Source organism: Mus pahari, chromosome 2 (genome assembly GCF_900095145.1).
Source record: "Mus pahari chromosome 2, PAHARI_EIJ_v1.1, whole genome shotgun sequence".
NCBI classification, from domain to species: Eukaryota; Metazoa; Chordata; class Mammalia; order Rodentia; family Muridae; genus Mus; species Mus pahari.
Window position 1 is genome coordinate 42,956,938 of NC_034591.1, and position 27,150 is coordinate 42,984,087.

Below are 27,150 nucleotides of genomic sequence, written 5' to 3' on the forward strand. Positions count from 1 at the left end.
CAATTTGCAAAACACATGAAACTCAAGAAAAAGGAAGACCAAAGTGTAGATACTTTGATCCTTCTTAGAAGGGGAAACAAAATACCCATGGAAGGAGTTACAGAGACAAAGTTCGAAGCAGAGACTGAAGGAACGACCATCCAGAGACTGCCCCACCTGGGGATCCATTCCATAAACAACCACCAAACCCAGACACTATTGCCAACATGATTGTGCTGACAGGAGCCTGATATAGAGGCTGTCAGTCCCTGGAAAATACAGAAGTAGATGCTCACAGTCAACCATTGGACGGAGCACAGGGTCCCCAATGAAGGAGCTAGAGAAAGTACCCAAGGAGCTGAAGTGATTTGCAGCCCTATAGGAGGAACAACAATATGAACTAACCAGTACCCCCAGAGCACCCTGGGACTAAACCACCAAAGAAAACACATGGTGGGACTCATGTCTCTAGCTGCATATGTAGCAGAGGATGGCCTTGTCGGTCATCAATGGGATGAGAAGCCCTTGGTCTATGAAGGCTCTATGCAGCAGTATAAAGGAATGCCAGGGCCAGGAAGTGGGAGTGGGTGGGTTTGGGAGTAGGGGGAGAAGGGGAGTGGATAGGAGATTTTCGGAGAAGAAACTAGGAAAGGGGATAACATCTAAAATATAAATAAAGAAAATATCTAATAAAAAATTTAAAAAAGAAAATATCTAATTTACAAAAAAGAACGCTGTGGTTGTATTCCAACTGACACTTTTCTACTTTTCTCAAGATCTTTGAGTTTTATGTGGTGCATTGAACTAACTGCATTTTAAAGAGTACATCTTAAAAGAGTGTAAGTCACTTTAAAGTTTCCATTTTCTCCAGAAAGAGGAACTTATTTTAGGAGGAGAAGATCTACAAATTATATTATATTGTCAGGAATCCCCTCATACTTTCTACAGGTGCACTTCTCAATTATCTCAGTCTCCCAATGATAGCTTATGTGCTGTCCTTATTTTGAGATTGGTTAATGGTTTTCTGCCATCTGGTGGAAAATCACAGAACAGTCACAGACAGCATTGTGTGATAGAGTCTAAACATAACTTAGAAAATATTTTTTTTGGTCTGAATTCACATTTTTCCACAATGAAAGTATTTTCCTCTTATTCTTTCCTCTTAATTTTTTAACATTTTAATTAATTATATTATTGATTTACATTTCAAATGTTGTCCACCTTCTTGGTCCCCCCTCCATGAGCCTTCCACCCCATCCCCCTCCCCTTCACCTCTAAGAGGGTGCTCCCTGATCCACCCATCCCCTCTTACCTCAAAGGAACACCTCACCCTAACCACCTTCAACATAAAAATAACATGACTTGTGTGCAGAAAAAAAAAATTCTAACTCATGTAAATGTATCCCTGTATTCACTCAAAGCATATGCTTATATTTTGTGAATAATTAATGATCTGCTGCAACCACACACAGAGTTGATCTGCTAAATTGCTAAAACCACGTTTAAGTCAGCATACTTGTGCAGGGAATTGTTAGTCGTGGTTGCCCTCATGTGTTTATGAGACGAATTGCAAACTAGAAGAGACAAAAGAAAAAAAAAAATCCATTAGGATCACATTCTAAAAAGGCTGCTGGCATATTTCAGAGGTCTTACCCATGGGGACTGGTTTATCTAAGACACCTACACACTTACATGACACAGCTTTGTAATTTCAGATATCCCTTGAAAACAGTGCCCAGGCAGTATCTTTCATTTTTCTTTCTTTCTTTCTTTCTTTCTTTCTTTCTTTCTTTCTTTCTTTCTTTCTTTCTTTCTTTCTTTCTTTCTTTCTTTCTTTCTTTCTTTCCTCCTTTCCCTTCCTTCCTTCCTTCCTTCCTTCCTTCCTTCCTTCCTTTCTCTCTCTCTTTCTCTTTCTTTCTTTTATTTTTAATTAATTGTTTTATTTATTTACATTCCAAATATTGCTGAGCTTCCAGTTCCTCACCTCATTACCTTCCCCTTTGCCTTTGAGAGTGAGCTCTTCCCTACTCCCCATCGGATGCTCTCCTTATGAGGTCAGTCCTCTGATGTATACTGGGGCCTCGGACCGGACTGTGTATGCTCTTTGGTTGGAGGCTCCCAGGACTCAATGCGGGTGATATTAATGAGTGAGTTTGTTAATTCATCTTTTTCCTGAGAGATTTTTCTCTCCACCTGCTTCGCAAATGTCTGGGGGAACTAACCCTTTTTGTGTGAGTTTCTCTAAACGTATCACTTATACGTATGTGCTGCAGACCATCAAGGCTGTTTCTTACGGAACTGAAGTAAGTTCCCACTGAGTGATCTTAAAATTACATTAAGAAGTTTTGAAACCTTTTTCACAATATTATTTCCACAGGAGACAAATATCCGAGTTCCCTGTAGTTATTTATTTAATCTTTTGATGATGCCAGAGATGAATTTCATCACCAGTTCTCAAAAAGAACAAACTTATGATTGTAGTTATGATATGGATTTCTAGGGTTGGAAATTTTGAATTATTTCAAGGTTTCTCTAATAGCAAAAAACAAATCCAAATATAGACCATGTTTTAAAGTTTATTTTTTCCTAAGTCCTGAGCTGAATATGTTTGTCAAGTCTCAAGGCATGTTACAGACACCATGAGTTTGGAGATAAACTATATTCATTGTTTCTAAAAATGAATGTCCATGTCACACACTCTCAAAACCATGTTCTAGGCAACAGCAAGAGAAAAGTGGGGAGGGGGCTATTGTTCTTATTATATCTTAATGGTTTTAAAAGGGCAGAAAATAATCAAAGTACGGTGTTTTCAAGTGGGATTTTTGGAAAGTGACTCAATTGAGTTTGTGGATGGAGCATCTGTGACTGAATCCTGGTGATGTTCTAAGGACAGAGGAAGAGACCAGACAGACAGTGAGGTCTACACATACTCCCATCAAGATGCATCAGAGTCAAGGGGCCTCACCAGGACTTCTGCTCTCCAGGATCTGAGCCAGAGCAACCCTCTTTATGAGCAGAATCTAATTTTAAGTACAAAAAAATAATCGTAAGTGAAGGTATCATGATTAAAAAAAAAAAAGAAGGCAGAATATCTTACTTCATGTTGAACTAAAATATAATTTAAAATGTCCAGAGAGTACATTTTACTTAATATAAATCCTGGAAGCCAATGGTGACTCTGCCAATGACTCACTTTTTATTTTATTTTTTTCTGTAAGTGTGTAGTTCAGAACCAGAAAATGTGCAAGCTGACCCTGAGAATTACACCAGCCTTCTGGTCACGTGGGAAAGACCTCGGGTTGTTTACGACGCGATGATTGAGAGGTTTGCGGTTCTGTACCAGCCACTGGAGGGAAACGACCAAGCCAAGCATGAGTTCTTAACAGATGGCTATCAGGACTTGGTAACTATAAGATGAATTACTTTCTGTCTGATAACATTATAGTTTGACTTCCAAGGTAAGAACTTACAAATACCTATGTATTTTTTAACCTTTGGTCACTTTACATTTTGAGTGATGGGGTTTCCAGGGAATATGGTATAATAATAACAGTAGTTAGAATTAAATACAAGAAGATCATGACACTGTCAACAACATTATGGAAGGTGGGCACATATGGGTAACTTAGGCATTGGACATTATTAGTGTGCCCCTCCTTCATAAATGAAGTGATGTAAAAAAATAATTAAGTACTCTATTTAAAATCTCACATTTGGCCCAAGAATCTCACCTTACATATGTTGTGTATTCTATACTATCAAAAGAAAAAACAAAAACGAACAACAACAAACATGTAATGGACTTAAAAGTCATTTGCTTTGCATTTCTAGATGACATATGTAGAGTGAGGACTGGGCCATGACTTTGAGGACAGAATAATATAGAAGACCCCTTAGCCATTTAGTGAATTACAGAAAAGACAGCTCAGACTTTGATTTGGCAGGGTTAGGAACCTCTCCTCTGCATGCAAGTACAGGAAGACACCACAACGCCAGAAACATCTCTGAGCTCCACCTTTCGGCAACAAGACTGGCCCTGGGAACCCACTTTAATCAACCTGCCATTCTTAGTAAATTTGATAGTATATGGACACAACAGATAAAAATTTAACTACTCTTAAATTCATTTGTCTACCATATAGAGATAATAGTATAGGAGAATGGAAATAGTGAGCAAATATCTCCTCTCACAATTTATAAAGAAAGTGACTTACTGTTTTGTGAGCACACATGTACAAATACACATACATGTGATGCACACGCATGCATTTGCATGAAGGCATAAATAGTCAAGAATAATTTTGCACCGTTCATAGTTTTCTGAGAATAACATCTTTGTATAATTTGTACTATCTTTCTTCTAGGGTGCCATTCTCAATAATTTGCTACCTAACATGAGTTACGTTCTTCAAATAGTGGCCATATGCTCTAATGGTTTATATGGAAAGTACAGCGACCAACTGATAGTTGACATGCCTACTGAAGATGCTGGTGAGTGCTTCATGAGGTGCTCTTCTACCTTCTGAGTAAATGATGCTATTTTGCTTGCTGGGAACACAGGCTTTCTTCTGGCTTTGTTTTTTATTAAGTGATTTTATAAAGTTGATTTTTCTTAGCATCCTTTTCATAACACTTGTTTGTGTCCTTTCTAGTTTTATGAGCTCCACCCACCTATACATACTTAAAAACTAAGATCTAGAATTCACATGTGAATGTAAAAAGAAATACAGTTTTTGTCTTTTGGAGTCTGTGTTAATTAGCTTCATGCACTACTTTCCAGCTTCATCAATTTTCCCATCAATGTCATGATTTTTTTTTTTTTTTTTTGTAATGAGTGACTTCAGTTCTATTGTGTCTATGTACTACATTGTCTTCATCCTTTCATCGGCTATGGACATCTAGGCTGGTCCCATTTGCTGCTATTGTGAATAGGAATAGTATGCTGTGATCAGCAGCAGTAAATATGCATGTGTCATGTAGTACAGCAAACTAACAAGATGGTTCGAAGGAAGGAAGGCAGGAAGGAAGGAAGGAAGGAAGGAAGGAAGGAAGGAAGGAAGGAAGGAAGGAAGGAAGGAAGATAGATGCTCAATAAATATTTTAATAAGTGTTCAACATGTTTAGCCATCAGAGAAAAGCAAATTAAAAGCACTCGGGGATTCCCTCTCACCTTAATCGGAATGGCTCTCGTCAAGGTGAGGTGGGGGGAAGAAGCAATGTTAGTGAGAAGTAGGCAAAGCACCTATATTCGCTATCAGTTGGAGTGAAAACTGGCACAGCCAATGTGGAAACCAGCACGGAGAGTTCTCCAAAACCTAAACACAGAGCTGACTTCACATCCTTTTGAACAAAGGGAAAAATTCTTCTCTGTTACATCTTGTTTCCCAGAAGGCTTGGAATTTAGAAAAACCAATACAGAACCATCTGTGAGTTTATTATTAATGCCACCATTTTGACACTTACAAGATAAGAAAAACAAGATCTATTTGTGTTTGCAAAAATCACTAAATGGAAATGGATGAGTGAATATTGAGATTTATTTGGGATTTAAACTTAAGACTTGGTTTAATTTCATTTGTACTTATTTCCTTTCCAGCCCCCAAAGCATGTAGTAAGTATACTTCATCCTAGGATCGTGGCAGGTATTTTCAAATATCTATACAAAGCATCTTGAAGTCTACTTGAAATATTTTTCCACTTTTTATAATTTGATCCAGAGGATGTTTTTCTCTCCCTTACGTTAATACCAGTCTTATTTTCACAGAAACAAGAATTGTTTCTAATTCTGTTTATCTGCATGTATCCTTTCAAAACATTAAGGGAAAATCTTTTGATCTCAAACATAATGCAATAACATCAAGATATAGGCACCATTTGATAATTTACAGATTTACATAGCCTTGCTTTTGTTACTAAAAGTTTTCAAATGTTAGAGTTGATGCCTGTATGTGTACATGTATATATGGATGTACATCACAATACACATAGTCACATAAATGTGTATATACGTACATAAATGTTCTTTGGTCATCCCTCTCATTCTAGTCATTTCAGTGCTTACAGGTCTTCATGTCAATGAACAGTTATAGCTATGTTTTATGCGCAGAGTAGAGAATGCCTTTCTTTCATTGTCCAAAGGCTGTAACCTGTTAATCCAATGTGAGCTCACATGATGAGCATGTTTTGTTACCTTGTGTGATGGACCACTAAGTATCACACTGCAGTCCTTTCTCAACCAAATGCTACAACACCTGTCAAGCTGTCGCCCAGTGATGACTCGTTCCTAGGATGGCATCACTGGTTTTTAATGCTATGCCTCATGACTTCTATATGATCATTTTTCCTATTGCCTTTTCTAGGTTTGTTTTTATTTTTTTTTCAAAATTGACTTGTTCTAAGTCTTACTCAAATGTGAGACTCGCAGGAACTGACCACAGTTTTATTCTGTGTTATTAAGTTCCAGGGAACAGCAGCTTTCCCCAAAGTTCCCCAACGTTGTGTCTATCCAGAAAGCGATATCAGTAACTGGATAATTTTGTCTGAGCTGGCCAGACATGTATAAATAGACCAGCGTGCATTATATGAAAATTCTCCCACTCTTATTGATTCACTTTAGTGTGAATTATATTTGGCATGTTCACATAGCTATCTTCCTTAGTTAAAGAAGTCTCCTCTCTGTACATAAAGCAGATTCCAAGGCATTTCTACGAAATGGATTGCTTCCTTTGTCCTGTTCTACACCGGTCACTATGTCACAATGTCTAACTTTTTGGAAACTTTTGTTCTTTTTTTTCATCTTGTGATGCTTATTGCATAGGAAGACGATCAGAAGGATGTCTTCTGTGTAAACTTATCTCTGAGTGCTTTGTTTTCAGAGTGAGTCTGTGTTGGCATGTTGCTAATCATTGTAGCATGTTCTCATGTGTGCAAAATAATAAGAAGAATTACAACTTAATCTCTATTTATTCAAAGGATCTGGACACTGTTGAACATTTCTATGATGGGACGCTAGGTTGGACCTACCATTTAATCTCCATGGATGTCTTAGCCCCCTAGAGTGCTTTGTACAGCATTGGTGCTTTAGTATAGAGTGGTCTGTGACTGGATAATGTAAGAGCCCAAACTAATGAACATAGTGGGTATACTATCCCCAAAGTATACCCATCAAAACTCCCTTCATCAAGAACTAGTTTGTTTCAAGTCTGGAATTTTCTTACTATGAAGAAAACCTTAGTTCTTTTAGACTTTTACCTCTGATTTTAAAGGCTGCATTTTAGTTCACTTACTTAAAATCCACATTAGCTTAAATCTTGTTACTATAGTAAACATGTCTCAGTCTGGACAGTGATATTACTTTCTAGTTGGGCAAAATAGATTGCTTTCTAATTAGTGAATCTTGGGCCGGGCGTGGTGGCGCACACTTTTAATCCCAGCACTTGGGAGGCAGAGGCAGGTAAATTTCTTAGTTCCAGGACAGCCTGGTCTACAAAGTGAGTTCCAGGACAACCAGGGCTGTACAGAGAAACCCTGTTCGAAAAACCAAAAAAACCAAAAAAGTGAATCTTGCTATTTTTGTGGCTAATATAAGAATGTGTTAGGTGGGCCATTTCATCCTGTTTACCATGGCACTAATTTTCCTTGGTGATATGATAATACATACCATTGAATTATTCTGTTGTTACTTAAGTTGTTTTCTAAATGCTATATCGCTTATTGATCTTGTTCTAATGAAATGAAGAAGGCGATTGCTAATTGCCCTCATGTTTCCATGGATCTCAAGGATTCACTCAATAGCTGAGGAAAAGTCAGTCTTCTAAACCCAATCTTTACCTTCCTAAGCCGATTAAATTGTGCACTTAAATTTGATAATGATTTTACAACTTTATCACATCTTAATGTTATTTGTCACTACAATACAACAATATTAATAGACACTAATATCCATGAAGTGTGATTTCAAGCACTATCTTAAAATACATGCATAAACACTAATATCCATTAAGTGTGATTTCAAGCTCTATCTTAAAATACATGCTTAAATTCATATTAAGGAAAACAGCTGGGCGGTGGTGGTGCACGCCTTTAATCCCAGCACTTGGGAGGCAGAGGTAGGCAGATTTCTGAGTTCGAGGCCAGCCTGGTCTACAGAGTGAGTTCCTGGACAGCCAGGGCTATACAGAGAAACCCTGTCTCGAAAAAAAAAAAAAACAAAAAAACAAAAAATAACAACAAAAAAAAAGAAATAAAAGAAAAAGAAAAGAAAAGAAAAACAATTTAAAAGTCTTGGGTTGCCTTTTTGTGTTGAAAAGAAGTATTCTTTTAAGAGACACTTTAGGAAATTATCTTTACAAACGAATAATTCATGAATATATTTATCTCATTATAATTCACATAAGCATGTTTAATTCTCTTCTCTGATGAAGATTATACAGTATAGAGGACACTTTTATATAGAGACTTTAAGGTTTTAATAACTGTACATGTTAAATGTAAGTGCATGACAAAATAAACCCACACTCTTCAGTCTCCATGCATTGTGTGCTTTAACATTTGTTGCATCACTGCACCTGTCATTGGCCCTCCTGAATCATCTATGCTACTAATGTTCTGGAATCATTATCCTTTAAAGTACACATTGAAGCAATTGAGTCTACATTACTTTTACCTTTTGCACTGTGAAATTTGGCTTCTTAAAACAATTAAAACTTTGCTGTCAAATTCGTTAGTTGTTGCTTCTTTGTATTATGAAATATTAAGGTCCTAATGATCGTTAACAATGTATTACTTTTAAGTATGCATAAAATTACATGTGCATCAAAACAGAATATGTCCCCTGCATTTGTTCAGCTATTACACAAATATGAATTGTAAGTATCCATACCAAAAAATGAAATAAGACACAGACACAAATTCGCTATCATATTTTATTCCCAGTCTTCTTGGGATCTATTTTTCTGAAGTGAAGATCCTCTATAAACCAATATAATTTGCAAACTTACTATTTATCAGTAATACCCAAGTTAACAGGCAATTATTAAAATATCAGCTGCTATTTTTGAGGAAACTGGCAGCAAGGAATGATGAATATGAGAGGTGATGTTGTTCTGTTCTCCTTTGGATATAGAGGTTTTAAACACTTCACACTCAGAAGTATAACTTCTTCAGACTCTTGAAAGGAAACACAGATAGTCTATAGAATTGTCCTATTTATGAAACCCAAAAATTTCTAATAAAATGACCTGAGTCCAGTTAGAAAGCAGAGTAAAGATCTTCAAAATTGAGTTTGTACTTAGCACTGTGAAGGCTCCTAAGGTCCCCATCCATGAGACTGTCATAGGACCGAGAGGACACTCAGGCTCCTCCGGAGCCTAAGGCGGCTCAGAGAAGGCTCGCTCGTTTGTTGCAGTGAACAGCAAACTCACACACAGCAGCAGTGACTTAGACTCTGGGGTAACATGGGTGAATTAGTACACACATTTTACACTGAGGGAATCAAGATCCAGATAGTTAACATTGCTCACTAGTAAATGGTGAAACCTATCCATTTCAATGCACCCTGAGAATGTTGAAATGGAAGGAAGCTAACCTCCAGCCCAACTCGGTCAAATAAATGAGATAATTAAAATCCATGGTCAGGTGATGGTAAACAGACATAAAAATCTGGAACACCTCCTGATATGTGGTGAAAGAGTATGAAACTGTTGAGTATTTTTCATACAGGTGAAAATACATAGTATAACAAGGCATCATTAAGAAATATTTTATTGTGGTCTGCCCTTGCTGTAATTAAAACAGTTCAAAGCAGATGAGAAGGCGGGGCTTCTGAGAAGCCCAGGTAGTGTCTCATGGACTGAATTATTACAATTACTGAATTACTGAAAGATTACTACACAAACAGACTTTTCTCCTCTAGCTGCAGCTTTTGGAAGAGTAAGTTGAAGGTTGTTTCGGCCACAGTGCATTGCATGTTATTAACTTCCCACAGGTTGGTTTTTTTGAGGGTTACAAAGACTCCGATGTTTGAGAAAATTGAAATGACTTTAACTTGGATCCATTATGAAAACAAGACATGGGGAGATGATTACATAGGAACAAGAACAAAACAACTGATCCATAGAAAAATTGGCTAAGCTCTCTCACAGTCAACTCATCCATGAATAAAATAAGGAGAATTGAACATAAGCTAGGAGTATCTCAAGTGATGATTTTCACTTTGACAGCACAGATAATTAGCCGAGGGTAAGTCACTTTGGAATAGCTAAGCTTTTAAGAGTATCAAGGTGAAATCTTAGGAATTGAGGACACCTACAGACATTATGTGATTTCTCTTCTAAGCAGAATTCATGTGTCCAACCATGTTTTTGATTTTATAGTTATTAATACCCAAGGAGTTTCTGATGACAAGAATGAGCTTGCGATAATGTTTTTGATTTTATAGTTATTAATACTCAAGGGCTTTCTGATGGTAAAAAGGAACTTGTGATATTCTATATTGAAGGGAAAGTCAAAATAAGATGAATATTTAATGTCTGTTCAGTTATGCCATGGAATTTCTTTAAAGGTTGCACTTACTGTGTAAAGACTTAAACACAGGGCACAGGCAACATCAAGACAGAGAAGAGCAGAAACTGCGAATGGAGTGCTGGTTCAGAAAAGCCTGAATGTGAAAAGCATCGTTATAACAGGGACCCCAAGCCCTCACTGCTATCATGCTTATCCCTTTCTGAATAATCCAGACACTTACCCGAAGCCTAAGAAATATCCACCAGCTCTCAGTAACTTGTTACTGTGCTAGATTCCTTTCCGGATACCAAGAACATCTTTTCCCGGCAAGCACTCAATCACTGAGCTACATCACTGGGCTCTTAGCCTATTCTAATATTTGCTAACTGCTTTTTTGTTGTTGTTGTTTTGTTTTGTTTTTTGGCAACAAGAAAAATACATTGATTCTAATTGGTTGGGAAAATTAAAAAGCAGACATGAATGAATGTGGTTACTGAGTTCTCTACAATAGTGTAAATGCTATTTAGCTCAATTTCCCCGGAGAAAACACATCAAATCTTTGTAGATTTCCCCGCGGTGAACCTGTGCTGGAGATTACTGATGATAAGCTCTCTCTCTTGTCCAATGCAGGATCCTGTGCTCAAATAAGTATAAGCACAAGTCAAAAGAGCACAACAGAATGGCTTGGCCCTTGGTCAGAAGAACTTCAGGAAATTAATCAAATCAGAAAATTAATCAAATCAGAAAATTAATCCTAGCCAAATGTATAGAAAGTCCCAGTCAGTTTTATCAGCTTCGAAGACACACTGACAAGAAATTGGGCTTGTTTTTACTGTTAACTTTTTCACTATTGTGCCATCTTTTTTCCTTCCTTCGCTTTGATGGGAGGGGGGTGGTTTGGGAAAGACAATTTGAGTGGAGATAGAGATCAATGTCAATGCCGTCACACTTCACTTTGTAGTGTCCTCTCCAGTTTGTCAGTGTTAAAGTTAGAATTTGACACTTTTATTTTGAGACACTTTCAATGGTAGTGACGTCTCAGTTTTCTTTTAACTTTCTTTCCATCCGAAGAGAAGCCCATGAGGCTGCAGGAGTTGAATTAAAACCATTAACAATATTGTTTTTAACTTTTTAGAACTTGACCTTTTTCCTGAATTAATTGGGACTGAAGAAATAATCAAGGTATCATAACCATTTTTATATTTAAATGTTTTAAAATGTAAAAGCCTATCTAGAATTATTGCTTGGATTTTAGATTCCGCCGTATGATTCAGTGTTGGATTAATTGTTATGCTTTAATGTCACACACACACACATATGATTTATGAAAAACTTGGAAGATGTTTGATTAGTGTAATATACAAAAATAGTTATAATGAAAAAATTCAACTTTACAAATAATTGCAGCTATAAACTATAGCTACATTGGAACTTTGCAGCATCCAATTTTTTTCTATCAATATTGTCCTAGCTTTTAATATTGTTACAGTCTATAAATAATCAATGACTGATTGATTCATAATAAATATGAGACATGTTATAAACAGAATATTTTTGGTATTTCATATAGAAAGCATACATTACTAGCACAATGTCCTCTAAGTAAATAAACATTTGAGAATATAAACCAATTTAAACAGTATCTTATATTTGACATGATAGAAAATAACTGAGTAAATGTGTAGTTCAACCTAACCCCAAATGTATTGTTCATCACAACTGAAACTCTACTTTTGAACCAGGTACTCCAGATGAGATAGACATGTGAATATGTTCAAATAAATGTGGAAGCAGAGGAAAAGTGATAACTAATGCCATTATCCAGAAATGGATTGAAATCAGCTTATCATTTTCCATAGATTATTACCTCAATGATTGACATATCTATGGCTAGTCTTCGTTACAATGGATTGATTGTCTTGCCCAAATACTTATTCTACATTATATTTGTGTGTGTGGTCACGTGGTCATGTTCACTTATGTATAAGTAATGCCTAAAATTACTAATCAATTTTGCAATTGAAATTACTAAAATTACAGAATCAAATTAAAAGAAGAAAAAATGTTTGCTATACTGCTAAATCAACTTTTTTTATCTGATAAACTGAAGCAAGCCCCTCACTATTGTAATTTAGTAAATGGTACTGTTTGGGTTTCATTGTGTATAAAATGCAGTCTGCAATTACTTCTCATTATAATCACTATGATTCCAATTCCCTATTTATTTTTATTCTTAATTAATATTGACACTAAAGAAATCTCAGGGAATGCTTACAAAAGTTGAAATCTGAAATCATCCAATGTTAATTACTAGCAATTTTATCATAAAACTGTAGTGTTATAGTTATTGTAGCATTTAGTTGTGTGAATAGGCTATATATTCTACCAATATAAGATTAGGTATGCTAAAGTATATACATATACATATGTATGGGATGTTACTTAAGTGTCACCAACTATGTGTACTGCAAACACAAGCAGTAGAGAAGTAAGCTGCGAGGTTTTCAAATTACATCTATTACAGTCTATCATGTAATAGTTAAAGGTTCCCCAACAGGAAGACGAAATATAACCAAGCATATCTGTCCAGGTTCCAACAAGAACAGATGTCACAGTCAAGTGTACTCACTGATGTTGATTTAGATGCATGAGAAGGTAGATGGATGTCTAGAAGAGGTGATGCTCTACAATTGGGCCTGCAGTTGTCAGGGTCTGTTTGCTCTACTTACACCTGAAAGGCAGGGAGAAAATAGACTGTGTTCCAGCAGAGGCCGTGACCTTGGTAGAGGGACAGGGCCATCTTGTGATGAAAATGTAGGGGGCAAGACTCCTGGACAATATTCTTACTCTCTTACTTCCCACTTCTTAGCCCTACAGAATGGAAAGTTCTGTAGAACCAGGAAATGAAGCAAATGAATGTATAGCACACAGACAAAAAGGCTTGTAGGAAGGCATGGTAGGACTTTAAAATAATTTCTTCGTGAGGAAGGCTGTGACCTGGAAGAGAGAGGATTTATGAAAAATTGTGGTATTTGTGGGTCCCATGGCAGTAGCATCCAAAGAAGCAGTTCTATTTTATAAAGTAAAAATAGAACACACTGCTGTGGGAAAGGAGTCAGACGTACGTGGGACTTAAAATGATAGATCCGGGTACCCTGATTCACCAATTTAACTTTACAAGTCAGAATATTGCATCCTATTGAATTTAACTATCATAGTATATGGTCAGATCAGAATAGATACATTAAATAGTGTGTTTTCCTACAGTGTAACTTGGAGATGGGCTGAGAATACTGCTTAAAAACCCCACTATTTACTTTCTAAGAACTTCTGATCTTACACTTCATGTAGGAGTGAATGAAAGAAACTGGGGACTGTTTGGATTTTTAAGTCCTGAGTATTGAAATGAGAAAGAGATTCTTTCCATGTAGAAATCATTTCTTGAAAAGTAAACGTTTCTACATGAATGGAACTTTTAAATTTAAAAAAGAAAAATTGAGAAAACAGGTGTGGCAATGCAGAAAAGTCTCTGAAGGAAGAAATCGAAGATCTCAGAAGATGGAAAGGTCTCCCATGCTCATGGATTGGTAGTATTAATATAGCAAAAATGGCCATCTTGCCAGAAGCAATCTACAGATTCAATGCAATCCCCATCAAAATTCCAACTCAATTCTTCATAGAGTTAGAAAGAGCAATTTCCTAACTCATCTGGAATAACAAAAAACCCAGGATAGTAAAAACTATTCTCAACAATAAAAGAACTTCTCGGGGAACCACCATGCCTGACCTAAAGCTGTACTACAGAGCAATTGTGATAAAAACTGCATAGTACTGGTACAGTGACAGGCAGGTAGATCAATAGAATAGAATTGAAGACCCAGAAATGAACCCATNCACCTATGGTCACTTGATCTTTAACAAAGGAACTAAAAAGACAAATTACAGTTCTGCAAGAATTTACAGGAGAGGGTATCTCTTAAAATGTTTGTAGCCATATATATATATATATATATATATATATATATATATATATAAATTATAGAGCATAAATGATATATTCTTGAAAGAGTGACACAAGGCAGTATGACCTAACAAAATCCAGCAAAGCATAGAGAATGGTTGATCATCTCCCTCAGATTCCAAGAGGTGTCTTATTGAACATCATAAAATTTACAATCTACCAGAAAAGAAATCACCTAGGGTCTATGTTTATGCTGGAGTATCACTTTTGCCCCAATATATGCAATGGGGAAACAGATGAGTGTCCACAAAGCTCTCATAAAATTGTTCTGGAAACCTACATGGTTTATGGAAGGGTATGATAAAGTGTGTTTGTGTAGAACATTAGCAAAGATGAATATTAGTGGAGGGGATCCTAGAAATCATTAGATCATATATAACAATACATGGCATATCTTTGAGGAGATTCAGTTTAGAAGGGGGAAGGAAAGGTTAAATGATAACTGAGATTAAATTAAAGATGTTCTATGTTCATTTTCAACAGAAGAGAAGATTCATTTAATCTTGTTAGAATAATCTGAGGATTTGAGAAAATGCAGGCCGCTCGACTGTGTTCAAGTTGTAAGGAGACCCTAGAAGGTAGACTCCTACACAGATGTAGGAATGAGCTTTTGAAGGAAAGGCTAACAAGTTCCTGGCGTCAATAGGAAGGGAGGGGTAGTCATGACTTAGTTGAGCAGTGTTTTCAATGTTAGAATTTGTGGTTTGGCTTCTGTTTTCCCTGGCAAGCGAACAGACTAGCATCTGCTGAGAATGGGACAAAGAACGAGAGATAGAAAGTGTGGACAGTACTTGGCGTTGGGGGTTAGTGTGGAGTGACATCAGGGAGCCAGGCAGGTTCTTAGACTTTTAATATTGAGGAATAAGATAGAAATCCCATTCCATTAAGCTGAACATGGGTGCTCAGAAAAACTGGCTCAGACTATGAAGCAAATATTTTTGTGATATTATTTTAAAATATTTTTGTGTTATCGCTTTGGTTCCTTATTATATAGTATTAAAATGTAGGCAGTTACAGCTAAAGTGCCTTCAGTTGGTTTAATCACTTTCCACAGTGAGTATAAAATAAAATTTATAGGACATATGCCTTTTGAATAGATATGTAGTATGAATAAAGTAGAATAGAGTAGAATAGAATAGAATAGAATAGAATAGAATAGAATAGAATAGAATAGAATAGAATATGGTGTCCTATGAGGGTCAAAAGTCAAGAAGGTCACAGAAGTGAAAATTCATAGTATAATGCTGTATAAGATATGTAGACTTTGTTTTTATCTAATTTCTTTATGCTTATTTACATTTTGTTTGCCTCTTACAGGAGGAAGAATATGGAAAAGACAATGAAGAAGACACTGACTTGAACCCTGGTAGAGACAGTGCTACAAACCAAATAAGGAAAAAGGAACCCCAGGTTTCTACCACGACTCACTATAATCACATGGGGACTAAATACAATGAAGCCAAGACTAACCGATCTCCAACAAGAGGATCTGAATTCTTCGGAAAGAGTGATGTTCCAAACACGCCCCCGAATTCTTCTTCCCAACAAGTTGCTGAATTCGAAACAGAAAGAGAAATTTCCTTGCCTTCTCAGACTGGAACTAACCTGCCACCACACAGTGTGGAAGGCACTTCAGCCTCCTTAAACAGTGGCTCTAAAACTCTCTTTGTCTTCCCACAGATGAACTTGTCTGGGACTGCAGAATCCTTAAATACGGTTTCCATAACAGAGTACAAAGAGGTGTCTGCTGACATCAGTCAGGAAGAAAACTTCCTGACTGATTTCAAGCTCGATACAGGAGCCGATGACTCTTCAGGCTCTAGCCCCGCAACCTCCACTGTCCCCTTTTCCTCAGATAATCTATCCCGTGGATACATAACTTCTTCAGACATGCCCGAGGCTATCACGTATGATGTCCTTAAGCCAGGATCTACAAGGAATGCCCCGGAGGATTCGGCTCCATCAGGTTCAGAAGAATCACTAAAGGATCCGTCTCTTGAAGGGAGTGTATGGTTTCCTGGCTCCACAGACCTAACGACACAGTCTGAGACTGGATCCGGCCGAGAGAGCTTTCTCCAGGTTAACTCCACAGACATACAAATCGTTGAATCGAGGGAGACAACCCAGTCATTTTCTCCAGATGCTACCGTGTCACAGGATCCTTCAGCCACAGACATGGAAATGCCACATTATTCTACCTTTGCCTACCTCCCAACCCAAGTGACACCGCAGGCTTTCACTCCATCCTCCAGACCACTCGATTTGGCTCCTACTGTCAACGTCCTCCATTCGCAGACAACTCAGCCAGTATACAATGGTGAGGCACCTCTTCAACCTTCCTACAGTAGTGAAGCCTTTCCTCTAGCCACCCCTTTGTTGCTTGACAATCAGACCCTCAACACTGCCCCTGCTGCTTCAAGTAGTGATTCGGCCTTGCATGCTCCGCCTGTATTCCCCAGTATCGGTGTGTCGTTTGAATCCATCCTGTCTTCCTATGATGATGCGCCTCTGCTCCCATTCGCCTCTGCTTCCTTCAGTAGTGAATTGTTTCGCCATCTGCATACGGTTTCTCAAACCCTTCCTCAAGTCACTTCAGCTGCTGAGAGGGATGAGCTGTCTTTGCATGCTTCTCTGCTGGTGGCTAGGGGTGATTTGCTGTTAGAACCCAGCCTTGTTCAGTATTCTGATGTGGTGTCCCATCAGGCCGCTACCCATGCTGCTTCGGACACATTGGGATCTGGTAGTGAGTCTGCTGTCCTTTATAAAACTTCCATGGTTTCTCAGATTGAATCACCCAGCAGTGATATTGTTATGCATGCAACCCCTTCGGGGCCTGAGCCTTCTTATGTCATTGCGGGCTCCCACCACGTGCCCACTGTCTCTTACAGTTCTGCAGTACCTGTGCATGATTCTGTCGATGTAGCTGATCAGGGGTCCTTACTTATCAATCCTAGCCATATATCAGTGCCTGACTCCTCATTTATTACTCCAACTGCATCGTTGCTGCAGCCTCCTCCAGCCCTCTCTGGTGACGGGGAATGGTCTGGAGCCTCCTCTGATAGTGAATTGCTTTTGCCTGACGCAGATGGGCTGAGAACTCTTAACATGTCTTCACCTGTTTCCGTAGCTGAGTTTACATATGCGACATCTGTGTCTGGTGATGACATTAAGCCGCTCTCTAAAAGTGAAACGATGTATGGAAATGAGACTGAACTGAAAATGTCTTCTTTCAGTGACGTGGCATACCCTTCTAAAAGCACAGTCGTGCCAAAGATGTCAGATGTTGTACATAAGTGGAGTGAATCTTTAAAAGAAACCTCTTTTTCTATTTCTAGCATGAAGAGTGTGTTTCCAGAGTCTCTTGTTTATCCCACAACTAAGGTTTTTGATCAGGATATTATTCACGTTCCAGAAATTATCTTCCCAGTTCAACCTACACACACTGCATCTCAGGCATCTGGTGGCACTTGGCTTAAACCCGGGTTTAGCGCCAACTCAGAGGCAGCATTCTCAGACCCTGCTTCTAGTGAAGTATTACACCCTTCAACACAGCCCTTGCTCTATGAGGCCACCACTCCTTTTAATACTGAAGTGTTGCCGCAACCTTCCTTTCAGCCTTCTGATGTTGACACCTTGCTTAAAACTGCTCTCCCATCTGTGTCGAGTGATCCAGTACTGACTGGAACCCCCCAGGTTGAACACAGTAGCTCTTTCATGTCTCATCCCATGGCATCAGAGTCTGCTTCAAGCGAAAGCACGCTGCACTTTACATCCGTGCCTGTTCTTGATATATCACCTTCTAAGGCGCACTCCACTCCACTTCAAGGCTTAACAGTTCCTCACTCGAATGAGAAATTTTCTGAACAAGGTTTGCTTAAGAGCAAAAGTCCCCAGCAAGTGCTGCCATCTTTGTTCAGCAATGACGACTTTTTCCAAACTGCACATCTGGACGTTAGCCAGGCCTATCCTCCAAAAGGGAGGCATGCATTTGCTACTCCCGTTTTATCAATTGATGAACCACAAAATGCACTTATAAACAAGCTCGTGCATTCTGAGGAAATTTTCACACACACTGAAATTTCTATTACTGATGAGGTACTTACTGGTGTCCCAACTATTGCTTCTGATGTACTTACATCTACTGACCATTCTGTTCCATTAGGAAGTGGGCCCATTTCCATGACAATGGTTTCTCCCAACAGAGATGATTCTGTGACCACAGCCAAGTTGCTTCTTCCTCCTACAGCTACTTCTAAACTGACTCAGAGTGCCAGATCTGATGCCCATTTAGTGGGAGGTGGTGAAGATGGTGATGACTATGATGATGATGATTATGATGACATAGATAGGGATCGCTTTCCTGTGAATAAGTGTATGTCGTGCTTGCCCTATAGAGAATCCCGGGAAAAGGTAATGAATGACTCAGACACCCAGGAGAGCAGTCTTGTGGATCAGAGTGAGCCAATTTCACCTTTACTCTTTGAGAATACAGAAGAAGAAAATGGAGGCACAGGTGTAGGGGTGGATAAGTCACCACTACCAAGTATGCTACCCCAGAATCACAATGATGGAAAAGAGGACAGTGACATCCAAATGGGTAGTGCTGTCCTTCCTCACACCCCAGGATCTAAAGCATGGGCAGTTTTGTCAAGTGATGAAGAGAGTGGGTCAGGGCAAGGCACCTCAGATACCCTTAATGATAATGAGACTTCCACAGATTTCAGTTTCCCAGATGTTAACGAAAAGGATGCTGATGGTGTCCTGGAAACAGATGACCCAGGCATAGCTACGGGATCTCCACGGTCCTCCATGCCATCTGTTACTAGTGGGCACTCAGGAGTATCCAACAGTTCAGAGGCAGGTTAGTTATGAGCAAAGGAAAAGAATGAGATGTGGTGATTTCTTGCTATGAAAGTAAAAAAATAGAAGAATCGTGGAAGAAAAGAATTCCGGTCCACCAGCAGACCTTCACTTTTTAACCAGAACATTCAACCATTTGTAGCTCTTATAAATATATTTTCACTCATGATTTCAGATGAATATCCAACCTATTTTGGTCCTTGATTTAATTATCTTCAACATACATTGTTTGTGTGTTGTTAATAATTCCTACCCTACAGGATTCCTATTGTGTGTACAATCAATTGTGTATGCATAATACACCATTAGTATATTGCAATGCAGTGTGCTGTGTTAAGACAATTTAAATGTTCATATTTGTATTCTAAAATAAGTTGTAAACCAATTCTATTGGATTTAAAAATCTCAGTAATATACTATGAGCACCTATCCACCAATGGAAACCAAGGAGACACTTCCCATGTGCACATCAACTGGGAGAGCTTCTAAAAAAGAATTACAGGGCTATGACTTGATAGCTAAGGAAGGTTTTGAGAAACATCATATTACTTTTAAACCTATCTTTCTTTGAGCTTCTTTATGTTGCCTAAAGAGGGCACTATAAACCAGCAAAATATATTCTACTTTGTGTTTGTTACAGTATTTGTCATTCCAGCTTAAATAATAGACATGAATATGCATAGTATGTATAGGTATTGTGTGACAAGATGTAAAAAAAAAAAAAAGAAAGAAAGAAAGAAAGAAAGAAAAAAGAAAAAACCTAGAGTGTTTTCTGTAGGGATGCATTTCATTACTAATATATTTTATGCAAATTTGTTTATTAGCCAGATGTTTCTTGAAGCAGACTGCAACATGCAATACAGATGTGTGCTTTAAATGTCAATGGTAACAAAACTCAAGATTCATTCCATTAAGTGTATAAAAAAAGAGAGATGATTCCATTGAATTCAGCAAGAATTTTATAATTTGCCTTGATTAAGTGATAAGGTATTTTTTTTAATTAACAAGGAAAGTATTTAAATCTTAGTAAGTTAAAAGATAAGCTAATGTATAATGCAATAATGGGTAATAATTGCACAAGACTTAATATTCAGAATTAACACTATAGAGACAATCTCATTAAAATATATATTCTCTTTGTTATTCTCATCATTCACATTAGTTGTAAACTCTTTAGTATGGCAGCAATTAAGAGATTATATATTTAGACAGGGCAACTTCTTTTTTTTGTATTCTGTCTTGAACTCCATTTAACATTGCATTTCAGCTTCAATGTCTGAACCGATGTGTGAGAAGGACTAATGAGTCCACGGGTCACTGTAGTCAGGAGTGTTGTTACATACATGAATTGTTATCCGTCCTCAATTATAGAACTTGTTTTTCTTTCTATATTTTTAGATTTATTTGAAAGGGAAAGATGACGAATATACTTTAATGGAAAGACCATACATATATAACAAAGCACTACATCTAGACTTATTGAAGAAAGTGATTTCTCTTAGATGTACTAATTAGATATTTTTTAACTGTTAAGTTCCCCCATTAATGAAAAAGAAGCAATATGGATATAACTTCCATCTTCAGGAAATAATATAATTAATGAAGGAAGTAGGATCAAATAGAATTAGGGAAAACATTTTTTACCTATTTTAAAACTGTATCTGTAAAACTAATTCAAAGTCAGTCTTATCCAATTATTGAATATTCCCTAACCTGAACCTCGGCATTTATGTTACTTCTAAACTGTAGAAAAACTGACATGATGTTTCTTAAGATAATATAAATAGGGCAAATATATATATGAGAGTGAACACAGTCTGTAAGATACTTGATCTAGTTCACAGAAAGAGTCAATGCGAAACTAACCCTGGGAATGTATTATTAGTGTCTGTCTCTTAGAACATGCTTACATGATCGAGAACAATAAAATATATTTTATGCTTAAATTTTCACATCAAAGTTATGCTGTTTTATTCTCAGCCCTTTAAAATGTTAATCTTATTCTTTATTGCTTAACTGCATTATTGTCATTTAATAACCCATCTACTAAGTTCTATCAAAGCAAACATTTTACTCTCTAATAAGTGAAAATAAATATTGTACTCAAAAGCACACAAAGAAGCTAGCAGACTGTACTTTTATAAGGAATGCCATCCTATACAAAACACATAGGTGTCAATAATTTTTTAATACCATAGACTCATTCTAATTACTCAGTAACAGAGTTCAATATCATATCTTCCAGAGAAATTATGAGAAAAGTCCCCAGAGAATGTGGTAGGTAGGTAGGTAGGTAGGTAGGTAGGTAGGTAGGTAGGTAGGTAGAGAGACAGACAGGCAGACAGACAGACATAATAGATATCAATAATAGATTAGAGATGGAAAGTTTTATATAGATAGATAGGTACATAGTTAGATACATAGATGATAGAGACAGACAGACAGATATAATAGATATCAATAATAAGTTAGAGAGGTGGAAAGTTATATATAGATAGATAGATAGTTAGATACATAGATGATAGATAGATAGATAGATAGATAGATAGATAGATAGATAGATAGATAGATAGATAGATAGATAATAGTGTTTATAATGCATTAATATGAATGTAAAGTACATTTATGTTATGTATTTTCAACATACATATTTCCCACATACCTCATGTGTATGATCTGACACATTTCATGTGTGGCTATACATAGGTCTAAGCTAAATATTTAGCTATACAAACCTATATATAATTATACATAATATATTTTACAATAGATTTACATGGTCATAAAAATTTTATTAACTTCATTAACACTTTTTGTTCTTAAACTTGAACATGAGCGTGACTCAAACAATTTAGTGAGTTGCAGTAGAATCCCACATTTGCGTTCTTAAAAAGTGCAGGTGGTCTCATTGTTCCTATTCTGCGGTTTATAGTTTAGAGCTGACGATATAGAGAATATTAACCACCATTTGTCATTACTGGGCCCCAAAGGGTTTGCAAAGCAGATTGCTTCATTTATTCCGTATAAACTCTTTCCATTTAAATAATAGTTATAATAAGAAAAAATGTAGAGAGCTATGGAAAAAGGAAGATGCTATTTTAAATGTTATAGGATATTTTGCTGTGTTGATCCTCAGATTATTTATGGGTTTCCATGAGTTCCCACAGATATAATGATCCTAGCATATGAATAAAACTAAGTAAAAAAATTAAAACTTTGACTTTCTTGCAGGAATATTAACTACAACACAAATATTGGTTGTTTATATCATATATATTATATATAAGTATTATATAAGTATATAAGTATTAATATATATTAAATATATAAGTATTATGTATAATATATTATATAAAATATTTATATATACTAAATATATATTAATATATTATAACTTTTAGATACACATCTTTGAATTCTATATTTTTAGCAAATACATCTATGAATATCAGCTCCTGGGAAATATGGCTATCATTATATTTCTTTGGTGTATATTCTAAATGAATGAATTCAGTTACTATGCCCTCAACTCTAGTTACAGAAGGAAGCTGTTGTGTTAAAACACAGTTAACTATGTAGAAATTCTATAATGTCCATTCATATGAATTTTCCCAAATTTTAAATAGTATCACATATCAAAATTAAATTTTTGTGTTTCCTGTCAGTAAAGCACTTGGTATAAAACATGAATTGTATCAAACGCTGGACATATGAGAACATTGACGGCACCTTTAGCTCTCTAAGCATCTGTACAGAAAGCAACCAGGGTCACATAGAGTTGGAACAGCTCTAGTGAGCACTTGTCTTTGCTTTCCACCAAACCCTCTTCAAAGCAGAGGAAAGCATTCGCAGTTCTGAAGTTGTTTTTGACACCTGGAAAGACAACATAGTTACAGTAATTTGTTTTCAAAGTTTTTGTACAAGAAAGTGCTCAATTGGACATAAAATTAGTGGTTGCCCAACTTCCAAGTTGTCTTCAGATTTTTGTTTTTAGTCCAGATGTGTGTTTGAAAGCAACTTATTAGGACTTTTTTTAAAGTTCACCTGGAATAATTTTCATTTTTGATTAAAAAAAAAAAAACCCAGCAGATGAGGATTTGAAGACAGATCCAATCAAAACACATAATATGCGTGCATGAAATTCTCAATGAAAAATAAAAAAATAATTTTGAAAATATAAAAAATCGATGTTTAAACTTAAAGTTTGCTTGATTGAAAAGTTACTATCAATTTTTCTTAATTGTTTAAAATAATAAATACATTAAATTAATGTTAGAATGTTAAGGTTACGTCTGATAACTTAGTAAATAACACTGTGTTGTTTTCCTAACCTTTATTTTTAACAGTAATTTTCTAATGTGGATACTTCAATTTTCCTTCGAGCAATTTTTTTCCAACCAGCATTTGTTTCCAGATCCTGCAACAACACCCCCACATCTAACGATTTCTGTTTATGTTTAATATCTCTAATATCTCACCTTAGTTTTTAAACTTTATTTTGCTTAAACTGATGTATAGACAGCCTTTGCCTCATAGAGTCGTGATTTTAAAGGTAAGTAGCAACAGTGCAAGTTGCTCTTAATCAGGTGGAAAATGCCATGATTTTTCCTTCATCTTAAATCTCAACCCTCTCAATTTTCTCCGACTACAGAGGCCAGTAATAGTAGCCATGAGTCTCGTATTGGTCTAGCTGAGGGGCTGGAGTCTGAGAAGAAAGCTGTTATACCCCTTGTGATCGTGTCTGCCCTGACTTTTATCTGTCTAGTGGTTCTTGTTGGTATTCTCATCTACTGGAGGTAAGTTGAGTGTTTTGGATATTTGCATTATTAAAGCTCAAACTTCTCCCTCTATTTAATCTAAAGAAGCTCCAAATTCTCAAAATTCTTCTTACATTAAAGCTGTCATTAATGTATTCATCTCCGAACAAGGTAAACATATGAATCTAAAAGTTAATGTTTCTGTGCTTAAAGGTAAATAGAAGAACTTTGATTTTACTTCATGTTTTTTAAGATGTCTTGACAGCTATAATTTCATTTTTAATCAAGTTAATATTCAAGTATCATCATAGCATTTACTGTAAGTAATGGGATTTTTAAATCAACTCAGAGATACAAAAGTTATCCTCTAGGAAAACAATCTTATATGAAAAAAAAATTTAAATAAAGTTTTACAAGACATCTATCAGCTGTGCATAGTAATGAAAAATAATAGCCTATAGACAAAAGCAAATGTAAAGCAACTAAAATACAAAGACATGGGAAATTACTATGTTAAGATGCAAAGGCATTTATTTAAGAATCTTTATAATTGGCTTTGAAGATGAAATATGCCTTCGTGTACTTCACTAATACTCCAAGATATTTAAAGAACCAGGACAGTTGCCTGTACAATAAGCTCCCTCCCTGTACCAAGCAGAACACACAACTAATTCATGAATTTACCAAGGACACAACACAAGTCAGTAAAACTGACTCTTGGAAAACAAGAGTTTGATATGAGAATTCCTGTCTATCAGCCAAGAAATTGCCTGGCTTATTAATTTATGCTGTTGTCCTAGAGGAGACTTCTGTTCAGAAGATCTAAATTAACTTCTTTCTGCTAAACACAGCCTTCTATAATTTCAAGTCACTGCTCTTTAATTGTTATTCACAAATGGGTTTTCTCAGTCTAATTATTAACTGTTTCCCATGTACCTGGTTGATGACTATGTCAACTACTGTTGTGTAATATAAAAATAGTAAATTTTGAATGAGTATCATTGCTTTTAAGAAACTCATGCTTACTGGAAAAAATACTTTTTAAATTTCCTATCAAAAACTTTTTAAATATTACACAAACATATATGGCTAGTGGCTAAAATCTAATGTAGAGTAATCAGAGAATAGGAGACCTTACATGGCTGGGACTTGCAAAGTTAAGTGGAAAACAGAATGTTGGACTAGCCCTGTGTGTGATTCTGGAATTAGAGATGAAGGTGAAGGCATTCCAGGCAGGGCACACAGGCAGATCTAGGAAGCTGAAAGAACTGAACTGACTATAATGATGATTCAAGCTTCTCATTTTATGTAGCTCAATGTTGACTGTATTTAGCTCAGTGTTGTTGACTGCATGTAGCTTGATGTTGTGGAGCTAAATCAGAACACTTCTAAGACCAATTGTGTCTCATATCTGTCTTCCTTTATGCAAAAGAATAGATCTCGGGATATGCCAACAGATCGTTTTGTTAAAAGCCCATTTGGTCAACAACAAGGTGCAAAGCTGCTTTCTTCTCTGTGTGCTCCAGTGACTACTGTCACTTTGTATAGTGAAGCCATGGTTAACAGTCTCTGAACATCGCACAGAGCCTATAAATGTTAATCAACCAGCATTTGTTTGATTGTTTTTCTCCCTCCCACTAGACTTGTTGCCCAATATTTTGAACACATTTTATACAGTTTACTCATTTTTGCCTAATCTGGTTTTCCCTACAAAATGAACTATTTGGATAAATAAGAATTTGTTTTAGACAAACTCTAACAAAAGATAGAAGCTATAACAAATCATATTTCATATTAAATGATGCTAATGTTAAACTCAAATAAAATGGCAGGCGATTTATATATAAATGAATCAATTAGACTAAGTTTCATAATTTCTACAAATTGATCTGCGCTATCTTGTGCAAATTTAAATTTGTGTTTAATATGGTCTGATGGTTCCTGAGAAACTATAAAATCTGAGTGTTTTTAATTTTTGTTAGTATGGATCATCCCGTATCTATTGTCAGGGAAAACATAAAATTGTCAAAACAGTTTGGTCCTCTTTGGTCAGATATTTCTCTTTTCCTCTCAAACATTATTTCATGTACATGTATTATTTCATGTATATAGAATACAGTTAAAAGATAAGCATTTTGGATAGCTTTGTGTATGTTATTTTGTCTATTAAATATGGTAGTTAAAAAAAAAATCACTCTTTGGTAACCCCCTTGAAAACCCATTCAATGTGGTGGTGAGACACCTGACTTGCTCATGTCTGCTTAAAAGTAACTCTCTAGAAAACGTAACTTTTAAATTGATGGTAAGACACTTTGAGTGTGGTGAACTGTGACAGATCACGGCAGTCTCTTGTTCAAGGTTTGTGTGGATTATTCACACCCCAATGTAGATATATTTATTAATAATATAATTTTGTCAACCAAGTGGGTGTATTTTTTTTTTTTTTAATTTGTGAAAGCCACAGCCAGCAGGAAGGGAGAATATGCTAACACGGAGGAAAGCAGGACAGGTCAAGGATAGGACTGAAAGGAGCATCCTAAAGAAACCTCCCTGCAGCAAAGCAGGGGCGGGCAGGCAGGTGTGCAGGCAGGTGTGCAGGCAGGCTACCGCTCCTCTGCTTCATTGCAGAGTCTTGGGGCCCCTTCTTTTAAGGAAAAGAAAGTTCTTCTCGAATTGATTTTAAGTGAAAGAAATAAAGACGTTACTTTGCTTACTGAGAAAAGAAAATCTAAGGCAAACAAGAACAATATATATCGTACTCAGTCTTCGTGAGTATTTCCAAGCTAGTCTGTCTCAACTAACAAACAAACAAAAACACGCTAGACCAAAAGAACCATCTGATTAAAGTGGACAGTGCAATGCATCTTAGTGCTTTTAAGAATTTCCTTGGTGACTATCAGTGCTAGGTGTTTTTTTTTTTTTCTTTCACTTATTCAACAATTTCATATCTTTAGAGAACTGTGTGCCCAAACCATTTTCAGCCTATTTTTTAAATCAAGTTATTTTACTTTTGTTTTATTTTGCGTGTGT

General features: G+C 36.4%; 1 protein-coding gene across 4 annotated transcripts in view; it reads left to right on the top strand.

Moving 5' to 3' along the window:
• The window catches only part of Ptprz1 (protein tyrosine phosphatase receptor type Z1), a 180,066-nt gene that overhangs the window by 109,911 nt on the left and 43,005 nt on the right, over window positions 1-27,150 (top strand). For 2 of the 4 annotated variants that reach the window (XM_021191650.2, XM_029534828.1), the window contains exons 9-13: window positions 3,198-3,382; window positions 4,344-4,470; window positions 11,618-11,664; window positions 15,821-19,364; window positions 24,015-24,159. In XM_021191650.2, coding sequence (XP_021047309.1) covers window positions 3,198-3,382; window positions 4,344-4,470; window positions 11,618-11,664; window positions 15,821-19,364; window positions 24,015-24,159 — 4,048 coding nt within the window. The remainder of the gene's footprint in view (window positions 1-3,197; window positions 3,383-4,343; window positions 4,471-11,617; window positions 11,665-15,820; window positions 19,365-24,014; window positions 24,160-27,150) is intronic. The other 2 variants (XM_021191651.1, XM_029534829.1) reach the window with 1 other exon arrangement.